The sequence below is a fragment of the Macaca nemestrina genome, chromosome 6 (assembly GCF_043159975.1).
Source record: "Macaca nemestrina isolate mMacNem1 chromosome 6, mMacNem.hap1, whole genome shotgun sequence".
Taxonomy (NCBI): domain Eukaryota; kingdom Metazoa; phylum Chordata; class Mammalia; order Primates; family Cercopithecidae; genus Macaca; species Macaca nemestrina.
The window spans coordinates 142672184-142687156 of NC_092130.1; the positions used below are offsets into that span (position 1 = coordinate 142672184).

General features: G+C 44.3%; 1 protein-coding gene and 1 pseudogene across 3 annotated transcripts in view; one reads left to right on the top strand and one right to left on the bottom strand.

Moving 5' to 3' along the window:
- The window catches only part of LOC105473097 (EGF like, fibronectin type III and laminin G domains), a 200475-nt gene that overhangs the window by 29706 nt on the left and 155796 nt on the right, over positions 1 to 14973 (bottom strand). For all 3 annotated transcript variants that reach the window (XM_071098995.1, XM_011726726.3, XM_071098996.1), the window contains exons 13-15: positions 9723 to 9848; positions 7476 to 7719; positions 3467 to 3578 (exon numbers count right to left, since the gene is read on the bottom strand). In XM_071098995.1, coding sequence (XP_070955096.1) covers positions 3467 to 3578; positions 7476 to 7719; positions 9723 to 9848 — 482 coding nt within the window. The remainder of the gene's footprint in view (positions 1 to 3466; positions 3579 to 7475; positions 7720 to 9722; positions 9849 to 14973) is intronic.
- LOC112425092 (large ribosomal subunit protein eL27-like) lies at positions 4407 to 4860 on the top strand (annotated as a pseudogene).

The following is a 14973-nucleotide window of genomic DNA, read 5'->3' on the forward strand; positions in this document are numbered from 1 at the left end:
AGAAGCTTTCAGAGCCAGAGAGTAGTTCACCATGGCCTTTTCTCCTTCCCTCTGTTCCTGCAGCCCAGATCTCAGATTAGAGCTGCAGCTAACCATTGGTGGGTATGTGTCATGAGTGAGAAATAAACCCTTAAATTTGAGAGCTCTGGGAATGAACACACTTTAGATAATGTTAAGTTATTATTTCCTTTGATTTACGATAAAAGAAATACAAATACTAGCAGCTTTGATCATTTATTTAACAAATATTATCGGGCACTTACTATAATATGCCCCATCTACTATGTTAAGTGCTGGACAAACAGCAGAAAATAAGAAAGACACAGCCCCTGCCCTGCCGGGGTTTACACAAGTAGGGAATACAGACAAGTGAAAGAGCAGGTGAGATCAGCACTGGGAAGAACTGTACAGGTGGCTATGGGTGCACCAGGGTGCTGGACAAGCGAGTCTCATATCCTACCCTAGACACAGGGAGTGGGGGAGGTGGTCAAGGAAGAGTTAACATTGTAGAAACTGGAAGACATTGGGGCTTAGAGAGAATGTGAGTGTAAGGCACAGGCGAGAAGGGGCCAGAGCATGCAGGGCCTTATACGCCACATTAGGAGCATGAACTTTACCCAAAAAAACAGTGAGATTTAAGCAGGAGAGAAAGAGAGGTCTGTGCTTTGGAAGATCATTGGCCAGAAGGAGGAGAATGAATCTGGGGTCATGTCAAGGGTAGAGAAGACGAGACAGGCGAGCCATGGAGGAGGAGGCTCTGTTTATCTTAGGGAGCGCCCACAGTGGCTGGGTCCAGCCAGGTAGCCCAGGGAAATTTCAATTAGATTAATTGACCGAAGTGCCTTCTGTCAATAGCCTTCAGGCAGCTTTGAGGGTTCTTACTTAACTAGGAGGTTATCAAAGAAGCACAAAGGCTTTCAGGAATTCTTGTGGCCCAGAAGAATACTGAACCAGTCAGGAACTGTCACCACAAACCCACAGGCATCTTTCTCTTGTCATTGCTCTTACCCAAAAGCTAAAATAAGATGGAGAGAGGAAAGGAGGAAGGACACAGGGTCAAGGAGGTTTCAGAGCAGCTGGCTGCTAGGAAAAAAAACTGCATTATGTCTGTGTCCAGCGGCGGGGCCTCGTGGAGTGAGGAGCAGTTCCTTTTGGCTGCTCATCAAAATCCTCGTCCAACACCCTGCTGCTGACAAGTGGAAGGGCTGCAGCTGCCATGCCCAAGGGGGACCGCAGGAGAGAAGCAAACAGCCCCCACCAAAGCCAGGCCTGCTCTGCAGTGAGGGGTTTTATGTCTGGATCCTACACTTTGGCTTGGCTGGAAGCAGTTTGCAAAAGCTGAGCAAACCTCCAGGCTGGAGTTTCCTGAAAGTCTCAGAAGCACTGCTCTTCCATGCGTCTTGCATAGTCAGACCCAAGCCCAGGCCGCTGATATTTCTCAGTGCTGCCAGCTGAGCAGCCTGGCGGTCAGGTTTAGTCTGCACACAGGCTCTTGGGTGCTTAGGTCCTGGGTTAGCCTCTCAGAGTGTACTCTAACCCCTGCCCTCATCTGTCTCTGAGCTCTAAGACCACTGCCCTGTCAGTCACACTTCCAACATGATATGGCCAGCGGGGGAACCGAATTCCTTGTGGAAAAGACTTGATGAAGGTTTAGCATATGGAGATCAGGCATTGGCCTTCCCACTCCTGGCTCACAGTAGACTCAGCAGAACGTCCCTCCAATGCACACACCAAAGCCACACCTTCCTGTGGGTTCCTTTTGCTTTTCTTTTGCTTTAAAACTCCAGTCAGCTCCATTCACCCACATGCCACCAAAGGTCAAAAAGTCAAAATGGAGGGTGCAGGTGCCACCATATTGGCTTCATGCTCTTTTGCTGATGTGCAGTGATAGAAACTCTGAGGTGTGGTTTTTACCTATGTGTCATCTCTTAAATCCTAATAGTAAATGCAGCGTCCTGAAGAGTAACTTATTTATAGTCATGGACCCTGCCCCTACTGTTTACAAACATTCCCATCCTCAGCTTTTGTTCCTATTTTACAGATGTTTGCAACTAAGATCTAGAGAGATACAATTGAATTTATATCATTAAACCAACAGACAGCCAGGTGCATTCTTGTGAGCTTCTAATTCTGTCTTGGAGTAAAGTTGGCTGTTAGAATGTTCTGGATTGCACCAGAAGTGACTCCGGTTCTCCATTTAAAATCAATTTCCCTTCATCCCTTCCTTTCTTCCCTCCCCCTCCCTTCCTGCCTTCCACAGATATATATGGAGCATTTTCTAGGTGTGAAGGGTGCCCACCCCTTGACACAGAACCCAATTTGGGATTCCCCTCATTCCCAAGGAGGTCCGTGGTTCCAATTGGTCCTCCCACTGCAGCAGCCCCTCAGGCTGGCTTCTGGACATATGTGACCCTCTTTCTTCTCTCTCCAACCAAGTACCTCTTTCCCCAGCAAAAGTGCCTTTTCCTTCCTTTTCTTTTTTCTACTAGTCTATTTGCTTATTAGTATACCCAAATTTGTCAATGTCCTTTGCAAATCTTCCTTTGCACAGAATGAAAACTGGTGGGAAGTAAGATATTGGCAAATCTAAAGTCCCCTCTATTTTTGAGGAACTGTAAACTGTGTGTGTGTTTGCAGAATCCTAGCAGGCTATAGTTTAAAGCAAATCTCCCTGACTTCCTCCTAAAAATGTTATTTTTCTTTGTACATGACCTTGGAATTAAAATCATGCAGGAAAGTTATAAACTTCAGTAGAAATCCTATCCTCTTGAGTCCATAACCATACACTATTCACTACCACCACCACCACTACTACTACTACTAGTGCTACTACTACTAAGTAAAGCTATTTAGTGCTGACCTGGCATCAGGTACTGCTGTTTTTTACATGTCTAATTCTTTTAATTCACAAAACAACTCTGTGAAGTAGGCACTATTATCATCACCACCATTATCCCCATTGATAAGAGGATAATGCTGAGACAAGAAAAACAATCTTGGTAGGTCAAGTAACCAGTATGAGCTCACACCACTGGTAAGTAATTGAGCCAGATTTTGAGCCCTAGGGGTCTGGACTCACAGCCCGTTCTTGTCAGGCCTCCTCCATGCACCATGGGCCCTACCCCAGAGTCCGTGTTCTTACCTACTACCTGGTGCAGCTGATAAGAACAAAGATGGAGGTGGGAGGTGAAGAGGTGAAAGGCAATTTTGTAAGTGCTAAACGTATTGGGTGTCAACTCACTTAATCCTCACAACAACTCTACGAGGCCCATACTATTATTATCCCCATTTATAGCTAAGTGATAGAAAAGTTAAGTAATTTGCCCAATGGGGAGCTGGGATTTTCACACAGGCACTGAAGTCCATGTACTTAACCACAACACTGTGCTGCTTTTGTACCAAGACAGGCAGAAAACAGTACTCTGGCTCACACTCACCATCAAGAGAAAAGGTGTGCTGTTCTTACCTCTGCCATTCCCTCCACTACCTTCTGCTTATCCACCTGTAAGATGCCATTCTTTGCTGTGCGAGATACACGAAGCTCGTGCCAGTTGCCTAGGGTGAGGGGATCTTCACTCCTGTGGAAGGAAGATGTGATATTAATTTTATGTATCGAGTTGATTAGGATAAGGAATGCCCACATAGCTGGTAGAACATTATTTCTGGGTGTGTCTGTGAATGTGTTTCTGGAAGAGATGAGCATCTGAATCAGGAGACTTAGTAAAGATCTGCCCTCATCAACCTGGGCAAGCATCATGCAATCTGCAGAGGCTCTGAACTGAACAAAAAGGAAGAGGAGTGGGGATGTGCTCTCTCTTCTTGAGCTGGGACATCCATCTTCTCTGACCTTGAGCTTCGATGCTGGTTCTTTGGTCTTCAGACTTGGACCAAGACTTACATCATCAGCTTCTTGGTACTTGGGCCTTTGACTTGGACTAGGATGGACATCATGGGCTCTCTGGTTCTCAGGCCTTCAGGCTTGGACTGGAAATACACCACTAAATTTCCTGGGCTGCCAGCTTGCAGACGGCAGGCCATGGGACTTCTCAGCCTCCATAATCATGCAAGCCAACGCCTCAGGATAAATCTCTCTACATGTCTATTTATAGCCTATTGGTTCTGTTTCCCTGGAGAACCCTGACTAACATAGAAGGAAACCGAGCATGGGTTAGCATGTTATGGATCATTTTTGTCAATCTAGCCATGAGGAAGCTAATGCTAACCTTAGGCACCCCAATCCATTCAGTAAAAAGAAAACACTAATTACTGCTTAGTAACAACAGCAGGATTAGTTACTGCTTATTGGACCCCTTCATACAGTAGGAGCATTGCATTTATTGTTTTATTTGTTCCTTACAATGAGCCTGAAATGGGGTTCAGTGAGTCTGGTGATATAAGTTTTCTAGATGAGAGGTGGTGTGAAGGTAAAATATGGTCATGATTGCGCACAAGCTTGGAAGAAGAGAAAAATTATAGGAGCTATGATGTAAAAAATCAATTCTTTAGTGTACCAATGTCTGTAACATACTTTGAAATGCATAAAAAATAAGAAGGACCTTTCTGCTGTAGGCCTGAGTGGTTGCTGTTGAAAAGGGCACATTCGTAAAACCTAGAAAACTGGTGGTGGTCCTGGCCAGACGCTACTCCAACGCAAAGCTGTCATCACGAAGAACGTTGATGATGGCACCTCAGATCGCCCCTACAGCCACCAGATATCCCCTTGGACAAAACTGTCATCAATAAAGATGTCTTCAGAGACCCTGGTCTTAAACACAAGGCCCAATGGGAGGCCAAGGTCAAGTTTGAAGAGACGAACAGATGGGCAAGAACAAGTGGTTCTTTGAGAAGCTGCAGTTTTAGATGCTTTGTTTCGGTCGTGAAAATTTTTTTTAAAAATAAGAAGGATGGATGGACAGATATAACAATGGCTAGATATGTGATGAGGCAAATATAGCAAAATGTTAATTACAGACTATAGGTGCTCAGTATCAGGATGCCTACCGTACAATTCTTCTAATTTTTCTATATGTTTGAAATTTTTCATAATAAAATATTGGGAGGGAAACAGATTCTATATTTTCTGATATTGTAAAAATGATTAAAATTACATTAAAAGTTCAATTATTCATTCAAAGTGGAAGTGCTTAAAGTTTAATGATATTTATGCAAGTTTTACTCATTACATTTTATAGTGAGGTGTGCAGAAAGACACTCATTATTGCATTTGTATTTCTAGCAATGTCTAGTTCCTGGCCCTTGCTGAACTTCCCAGTTATCTCGTGGTCCTGGATCATCTTAGAAAACCATGAGGAATACCAATGGGCACAATTATTGAAAGGTCACCACCCCCTCGCTTGATTTTTTTTTGCTTTGGCAAATGCTTTTGTGATTTGTTCTTAGCAATTAGAATTTAATCACCTTGGCTAAATCAATATGCAATAAAGAAATAAGCAGCCCTTTTTAAGTGGTCTATCTCCATAACAGAGCCATTTCATGTTTTTGTACTGCAGAGGTCATTTGCTGTCAATATGCCACCTTCTTCAACATCCTTTTATCGATCACGGCCATCAAGAACTCATTTCGATTGTTGTGATTTTTTAATCAAGTTCATAATGAATTTGCCCATCTTATCCTTTTCCTAAAGTTAAAATGATCTGGCCACTTCTGCAACTTCCTGTAGTTTGGGTTTTCACTGCATTTTCTTAATTAAGCAAGAAGTCTTTGAAATGGTTTTCAAAATAAACAGCTTCCAATGGGGCATCTGAAACACCAAGAGTAATCACTGTTGTTAGGTTACGCTCAGGAGGGGATGGGATAAGGGGGCAGATGGTGGTTTGTCCCTTAGAAACTCTTGCCTCATTTTCATCACCTAATTCTGAAAAATTCTTTTTCCAGTTGCCTTTCCTGACAGGCAGTGAAACAATAACTTAATAAATGTACCAAAAAAATTTAAAGACACCTTGTGTCAAAAATAAGCACAGAGTTATGAAAGAGAAATGCAGGACTTCTAAGGGTTCCATGTGCTCGTGACCCCACAGCTGGAGCTGCCACTGCACAGAGGCAGTCTGTCCAGGAGGAGGGCTGATGAGCCCCCATCCTCTCCTGGATCTTTCTGGTCATTCCTTATCCAGGAAGAAAACCATTTAAAAGTGCAAGGTGATATTCAAGGTGTCTTCCTTTGTCAACCTGACATACAGTTCTAAGTGAATTGCTTAGGCTATTTTGCATAATCATATGTAAATTGAATCAATTAAATCCCCACCAAAGTTGTCTTGAAATATAGGATGTTTTTGCATAACCAGAGGTACAACAATATTTATCCACTCCCCTAGGGGGAAGGTGTCACTGATGTGCAGGAATTCAGCCACAAGGACAAAAACAAACCATCCTTTTTAAGAACTGTTAAAACCTAATGCAGTGAGCATTTTCTGTCAGCCAGGAAAAATGATCAGTAGTTAAGGGCAACGCATAGTTTTAGCATCTCACCCACATACTCTTTTTAAACATGACAGTCTAGCAATATGAAGAGTGATGGAAAACAGTTTGCAACATTCTTTGAAACAACAGACTAACTGATATCATGTTACAGGGCACCATGGAGCAAAACATTCTAGTGAGTTTCAAAAGAGAAGCATTAGACAAACGTAGGAACAAGAAGTATGTCTGCATTCGATTAGTGGCCCCTCCGGCTTGAAGGTTAAAACTACCATCAACGCAATAAAAAGATGGGAGACATAAATAAAAGCATCTGCATCTACAAACTACAGGCTCCAAGGAACAATCCACCTGCTAAGTAATTTAATAGCATAAACTAGATAACAGTAGGAAAGTTTTGACTACTCAGACCAGTTCTGCAAATACCAGCAAGTACTGCAGAAGCACCCATTTCCTGCTATGCTATTGAAACCACTCATCGCACATCTTTCCTGAGCATACTGCTTAGGGAACCAGTCTTTGCATTGCTGACGATTCACTGTCAGTTTCCATTAAAGAAATAGTTCAAGAGGAAAGTGAAAATTTAGAGTGAGGTCATCAAGGACATTTTTTTCCAAAAATATTAATACTTTTTTACTAATTGACATGTATTTGCTGGATGCCCATCATGTGACGCTCTGAATAAGATGCTGATTAGTTACAGTTTGTCAAGTTTCTGCGGATGACGTGGCATAGCTTTAGGGGGAAATGGAGGCAGTTTACCTCCACCTGAAGCAAGTCCATTTTCCATAGTTTGAAGCATAGAATTGCACCTGTTGGGTAGTTATTTGAGAAAAGGAAGCCTTGTGGGAAGGAGAGTACTCTCTATGGGAAGCCTGTCGTCTGCCTGAAGCAGGACAAGTCAGCACGAGTTTCAGAAGATAAGCATGTAGAGAAGACAGGACGAGTGTGAGCTGCTGAACGGCAATTTGGGTTTTTTTCTGAAGCGGTTACTATTTGCCTTTTTAAGGGAAAGGGTCCCAGAAGGTCTCAGCCCTCACCTGAGAACACCGGTCCCAGAGCCACAGTCAAAGCGGAACTCCACGTGGCCCCCTGCCATATTGATGGACAGGAAGTCTTTGCTGCCTGTGTCATAGCTGTACAGGAGAACACCATCTCCTGAGTCTGGCCGAAATGTGATCTCAAACTCCGTGAAGGAAAGGTAATGCTGGGGCTCCAGTGGCCAGGGAGTTGCAGCGTAGGATCTCAGAGACTCTCTGAATTGAGGAATGGTCAAGATGAAAGCTGAAAAAACAAGCACGGTGTTAGAAATCAATCTGTGGCAGAAACTGGCCAGATGTGCACCCACAGCTGTATTCTTTTCCTCCGGGGTACAGACCTAAACTATAATTCCCAGCAGCCCTGCAGTTAGGTTGCTGGTGTGACTGAATTCTGGCCGGTAGAATATGGGTGAAAGAATCATAGAGAACCCTAGGTGTGGCCCCCAAAACTTCCCTCCATCCTCCATGCTCCTCCTCTCCTCTTGTGTGCTGGCAGGATGCAGGTATCAGTGGAGGACTCTAAGGTCCTAGAAGAGCCATTAGATGGAAGGAAACTGTGTCCCTGTATAACTGTGTGGAGCAGAACGCCCTCTCTCACCACTGTCTCTGACCGGCAGTGATTTTGTAATATGAGCGAGAACCAGCTTTGACTAGTAAGGCTTCTGAAATATGAGATGGTATGTAACAGCATTGGCTTACCCTGACTCATATGCCCTCTTTTAGGTGACACGAGATTTGAGATTACAAACGTTTTCCCCAGCATGGTATCTTAGGTCCAAATCTGAATTAGGGAAGAATTTGGCTAGTTTTGTGATCTTAGCCTCAGTTTTATTTTCTTTTTATTTTAATTTTAGAATTTGGCAAAAATGATTTTCCAAAATCATTTTTGGAACCCTCCATGATTTTCCAAAATCTTTGAAATTTTTTGTTATTATTTGTGTGTGTGTGCACACATACGTGTATTTGTGTGTATGTGTGTTTCCATGTTTATATACACATAGTGTGTGCATGTATGTATATTTACATACTCTCTGTACATACAGTATTAAAGTGTGGAATAATTTAGTAGAACAGTACAAATAAAGGTTAATTTTGTCCCATCACATTGCTAATGTTTCTGTGTCTACCTTCCCAATCCATTTTTTTTCCGAAGACGGAGTCTCGCTCTGTCATCCAGACTGTCGTACAGTGGCGCGATCTTGGCTCACTGCAACCTCCGCCTTCTGGGTTCAAGCAGTTCTCCTGCCTCAGCCTCTCAAGTAGCTTGGATTACAGCCATGCACCACCACGCCCAGCTGATTTTTGTATTTTTAGTAGAGATGGGGTTTCACCACGTTGGCCTCGTGATCCGCCTACCTCGGCCTCCCAAAGTGCTGGGATTACAGGCTTGAGCCATCGTGCCTGGCCCCACCTTCCCAATCTTTTATCAGAAATTGACAGATATTCTAAAGAGCATGAGCATGAGCTTTAAATGCTTTGAATTCAGTCTGATACAAACCATACCAATACAGGCTTTTACTTGGGAGGTAGAGGCAGGAGAATGGTGTGAACCCGGGAAGTGGAGCTTGCAGTGAGCTGACATCGTGCCACTGCACTCCAGCCTGGGTGACAGAGCAGGACTCCGTCTCAAAAGAAAAAAAAGTTACTCAAGGGCCAAGAGGAGCCTACTCATTCTTAGCATCTTGAAATGAACATATGTTTGGCTGAGGGATGGAAGGTGCCCTGCAGTAAGAAGTGCTGAAAGGCTCAACATCAGATGAGTGAGTTATCTTTACTAAACAAATTTTGGCAGTCAGACACTCCAACCTGCTTAAAAAAAGTTTCCCCCATCTCTCCCAACAAAGCAATGTTGATCCCATAAAAATGAAAGGGCTTTGTTAGCTTTGTTAAAAGTACATTGATGAGGCCTGGCGGGTGGATCACTTGAGGCCAGGAGTTTGGGGGCAGCCTGGCCAACATGGTGAAACCCCGTCTCTACTAAAAATACAAAAATTAGCTGGGCATGGTGGCACACGCCTGTAGTCCCAGCTACTCGGGAGGCTGAGGCAGAAGAGAATCACTTGAACCCAGGAGGCAGAAGTTGCAATGAGCCGAGATGTGCCACTGCACTCCAGCCTGGGTAACATAGGGAGCCTTTGTCTCAAAAAACAACAACAACAAAAAAACAAAACACTACATTGATGATAAAGTACATCTACACAAATTAACATGCAGATAGAAACCGCCATCAACTTGCTTCTTTCTCACCATCTTCACAGTGTCGACCTTTAAACCCAAGGGGACAGAGGCAAATGTAGGAGTCGGCTTTGATTGCTGTACAGGTGCCACCATTGACGCACGAGGCCTCATCGCAGATTCCACTGCTGCATTCCCCTAAATACAGAATGGGAATTACAAAGCCCATCCGCCATGTGTGCCAGTCCAACACAGTGGCACTGACCCCACCAGCAGCTCATGGTTCTGAATAAATACAGTTTAGTTCTTACTCCTGTTGATTTGCAGCTCTGCACAACTGCAAACAGGCTTTCAGGATAAGTGGAACCTGCTCTTCATTTTAATTTGATTTTGGTTTGTCCTGTACGAAGAGCCATAGAGACTTTAAAAAACATGATGGACACAATGAATCAAATAATATATTTCTGGGCAATTTTATGACCACTAACTGGGATGACTGAGCTGTTTCTGCTTTAATTCATCTCTCTGTTGCTCCCACAAGAGCATATTTCAATCCCTCCAACGTCAACAGGGTGTTTATGTTAAAAGCGTTCTAAATTGCATGACCCCAATTAGCTTAAGTGCTGCTGCCTTGTTGGTTCAAAGTTGAGACAAGCAAGGTAGGCACGGAAGGAGTTACCCAGCCACATCTAAGCAGATTAACTCACCTGGATTGTCAACTCCTCTGTCTGGGGTAGGGAGCAGAGAGAGAGGGCCCCATAATACGTTGGCACATGGGTTTCAGAATCCCTATTTCTACTTCCAAAGTTACACCCTGATGAGGGACAGAACGGTGGCCTGCAGTGAGAAGGCTGAAAGGCTTAACATCCGATGAGTGAGCTCTCTTCACCAAACAGATCAGAGAGGTCCAGAAAGGGTATCCTTTGTCATTTTCAAGTGCATGTCATCAGAGGAAAACAAATGGACTTTTCATGGGCTGTTTTTCTTCTGCTTCTTTGTGTTTTCTCTTTGTGTGTAAGAAATCAGTTAGACAGATGGACCACCATCTGGCCCAGAACCAGATGAGGGAGTACAAAACACTTTTTCTGGGGGTGGAGGTAGAAGGGCGTGCCCCTGGAAATGAAGGGTCCAGCTGTGCTCTCTCCCAGTCGTCAAGGCTTCCCTCTGCATGAGCTGGTAGTCCACCCTGTGAGGGCAGGAGCCTCCCCTGGCCTGAGTGTGTCATCTCGGCCGGATGAATCTCTCACCCTTCCCTCCTTGAATTGGTCCAGACTTTTCATAAAGACTCACTGGGAGGACGGGTAAGGGCCAGGCACCCAGGGTAGACCCAGGAGAGGAGACTGACTTCAGGGACTGCTAACAGAATTTAATTAAAGCCCGTGTAGATGGCTTGCCACCCCAGCTGGGGTGGGCTAGCCTCTGTGAATTCCAGCTGGTGGCTACTGAATGTTCAGGCAGACATGGCCAGTGGTCTCCAGCTACAGCCCTAAGAATGTCACCCCCAGCATTTGCAGTCTCCACAGAGATGCTGGCTGACTTCGATCTTAAAGAGCCAAACTCTCAAAGGTCCCTGAGCCCTGCCAATTTCTGTGGGTTGTGATTCCTTCCCAGAGCTTGGCTAGATCCACAGGAAGGAGCGGGGTCCTTGTATGTTATTTTAGATGAACAGAAAAGGATTACTTTACAAATCTTATGCATTTTAACTATTTTTTAAGAGGTGGGGGTAGGGTAGGGGAGGTCATGAAAGCCAGATGGAGTTGCTGACTTGGTGAAAGCAGCATTTCAGCAAGATTACTCTGGGAATGGCACGCAAGACAGACTGATGAGTAACAGGAGTGGAGGAGAGGAAAGAAGTCCTATAGGGGAGTGAACAGGGTGGCCACAAAGAAAATGGAGAGACTGTGAAGGATCAGACGTCCAAGGAAGGAAGAAATGAGAGCTTCACTGTAGTGGTCGAAGGGCAAGAAGATTCCTCCAGCACAATCTCAATATTTGTAGCTTGAAAGACTAAAAGAATGGTGCAGGAGGGAAGAAATAAGAGTGGCTGTGGACAGGACCTGACTTCTGCAAAGCAAAGGGAGAGGTTGCTTTGGTTGGATTTAAGTCTAAGATGACTGTGGAAATACTCAGTGCTGGTATCAGGCCTTGAAAGAAGGGAGAGAGGTTCCCAGAGTAACCAAACCGGTGTGGGTACAGGGTCACACAAGGCATGGCACTTGTGTGAGCTGGAGAGAACCTGAGCATAGGTGAGTGAGCCACAGCAGGGGCTCTGTGAACCGAGAAGGAAAAAATATTGCATCTGTATTTTGCCTAGCCTCTGCCTGGAGCTGGGTATGTATTTCCATTAACTTTCAATGCAGGCAAGATACTTCTAGTATTAGTAGTTCTCGTGACTTGTGACCAATAGACCTCACAGTTGTTGTCACATTCCATTTATTGCACATATTTCAAAGTATCATTTATACTTGTTGCTACTTTGAAGTCATGGGAGTTATTTCACCCACCATTAAATAATTCTGTTCCTTAATGCTTTATAAAGGAGCACATATATTACTGTAAAAGCAAAACAAAAAATATGTGATAGGGCTGAGTTTCAGTATAATTGTTTCCCCTTATAATATTACATATATTATTTTTCTCCATTTAAGAACATCGTTATGAGAAGAGAGAGGTCCATGGGCTTCCCCAGACCACCAAAGGGGGCTGCAGTGCAAAAAAGGTTAAGAACCCCTGGGCTACTGAGAAGAGAGAACCCTGGCAGCAAGGGCCCAGGGAAGCCAGGAAGGGTGAGTGCAGAGTGTAGCTGAACAGGTTCATTTTAGGGGGAAAACTCTCAACTCAGAGTGATGGGGAGGAGAGGTGGGTGCAACAAGGTCATGTATACAGGGACCTCATCATCAATATGTAAAGTCACTTTCACCAGCACCTACCACAGGCCAGCTGTTGTGTAGGTTTCTGCTAGATAAGAAAGCAAGAGGTAGAAGAGAAATAAGACTTCTAAGGAGGGGAAAGAATGTGGAACATCATTGGGTGGAGTTCCTTAAAGAGACTATGAACAAGGAGAAACTTCCCTGTCTCCAGCCCCCAATCCATAACCGAGGCCCACCTATTTTTCCCCTAATGATCTGTCAGATCTCTCTCTGTTTCTACCACCACTACCACCTGGATTAAACCGTTGTCATGTGACCTACTGCAATAGACCTCAGCTGGTCTACATGTATCCCTGAAAGCCCCTTCTAATGAGCTTTCAGGGGATCACAAACTACATCAAGGCACCCATCCCCCACTTCCTCTTCCCTGGAACAAGCCCTTCCCTCGCCCGGAACGTCCTTCTCTCCCTTCTCCACATTTTCACTTCTACTCTTGCTTCATATTAACTTCCTCTTCTGAGAAACTCTTTCCCCGGCCCCCAAACCCTACAACCTCCCTATTGAACATCACCATTGCAGCATCACTTCTCCTTCATAACACTTACCCAAGGTGTAACTTCACCTTCACTGTGTGATTATTATATTAATTTGGTCTCTCCTCATGGTAACCATATGAGGACTGAGCCAGATCCTGCCTTGTTCATTACTTGATCTCCAGCACCCAGCACTGTGACAAGCATAAGCAGGTGCTCAGTGAAGTATTTATTGAGTGAAATGAGGAAAAGAGCTGGTAAGCCAGGGTGAGACCCATGGTCACCACAGACCCCTTGAATCTCAAATCTAGGAAGTGGCTCTGTGACTGCTCCAGCAGAGTGGGGATATCCAAGACAGGATTGGCATAAATAAGCGGTGGAAATATAGGTTTGAGAATCTGAATGGAAATAATCAAGAGCTGGACCAGAGAACGCAAAATTTGCTGAGATATCTGACTAACTAGTGTAGAATGTGACTTGCAGAGAGCACAGGAGCTGGGAACAGTCTAACGAAAGACAGGAGATGAAGTGGAAGGAACTGAGTAATGAAAGGCCCCTCTGGGGAATGAAAACAGGTTTAGTGGGAAGGCAGAGAAAAAGTCACAGCTGAAGATGGCAATGCCAAGTTAGAGATATCAGATGGGAAACCATGACCTCCCTGGTGAGGCCGCGTTTGACTTACGAAAACTTGAATTTCAGGAGGAGTAACCCAAAGGACAGCAAACATGAAAGCTGAGGAAGGATAACCAGCCCCACTCTTACAACCCTGGGGAAAATGAAATGGGAAGAAATGTAAAACACCAACATGGCTGACAGGTGCCATTAACATTCACAGAGAGAAATCTATACAGTAATCCAATAGCTGTATCCAGGGAGCTGCAGCCCACAAGCGAGGTCTTTTTGGTGCCACCTGCTGGAGAAGCGGGTATCACACTGTGTCGGAATGAACAAAGCTGGCAGAAATCAGTTCTTGCCCAACTTTGCAACCTCTGAACTACCTGTCAGAGGTTTCCATACCATCTCAGGACTGCCAGGTTTATTCAGGGCTGTTCCCCTGAAGAAACAGATGATAGCTTGTTTGATGGGTAGGATTAGAATATGAATAATATTAATAACAGGAAATATTTATGAAATGTTTGCGATGTGCAAAGCCCTATTCTAAGTGCTTTTTATGCACCACAACTCATGTAAACAAAATAATCTTATGAGGTAGATCCTATTTCTGGATGGGGAGACTGAGTTGCAAACATTTTTCAAATCCAGGCAATCTGCCTTCAGGGTCCAGGCTCATAAACAAGGCATGCGATTCCTAATGGAATGGCTGGTTCTTATGTTCTGAATCATCACAGAAAGAAAATGGATTTTGGAGACATTGTCCTACCATAGTGACAACTTTAACAATTGTTTCAGTCATTGCTGCTTACTGTTTACTTTGACCAAGTAATCAATGGATGGTAAACGTTTTTTGTTAAGTAAACTGCATCTTTTATAGTTATAACAATGGCATCACCTATAGGAGTGAACAAGGTGGAGGGAAACAATTTGGTAGCCACTGATGTAGTTATTTTGTTAAGAGGGTAGTCCCTGGTGCCAGTATGGCTGAGGTCACATTAGGCTCTACCACTTACTAGCTGTGTGACCTTGGGCGAGTTACTTAACTGTTCCGTGCCATTGGTTTTTTGTTTTGTTTTGTTTTGTTTTGTTTTTTAAGACAGAATCTCACTCTGTTGCCCAAGCTGGAGTGTAGTGGCACAATCTCAGCTCACTGCAACTTCAGCCTCCTGAGTTCAGGCAATTCTCCTGCCTTAGCCTCCTGGGTAGCTGGGATTACAGAGGCGTGACACCATGCCCAGCTAATTTTTGTATTTTAGTAGAGACGGAGTTTCACCATGTTGGCCAGGTTGGTCTCCAACTCATGAC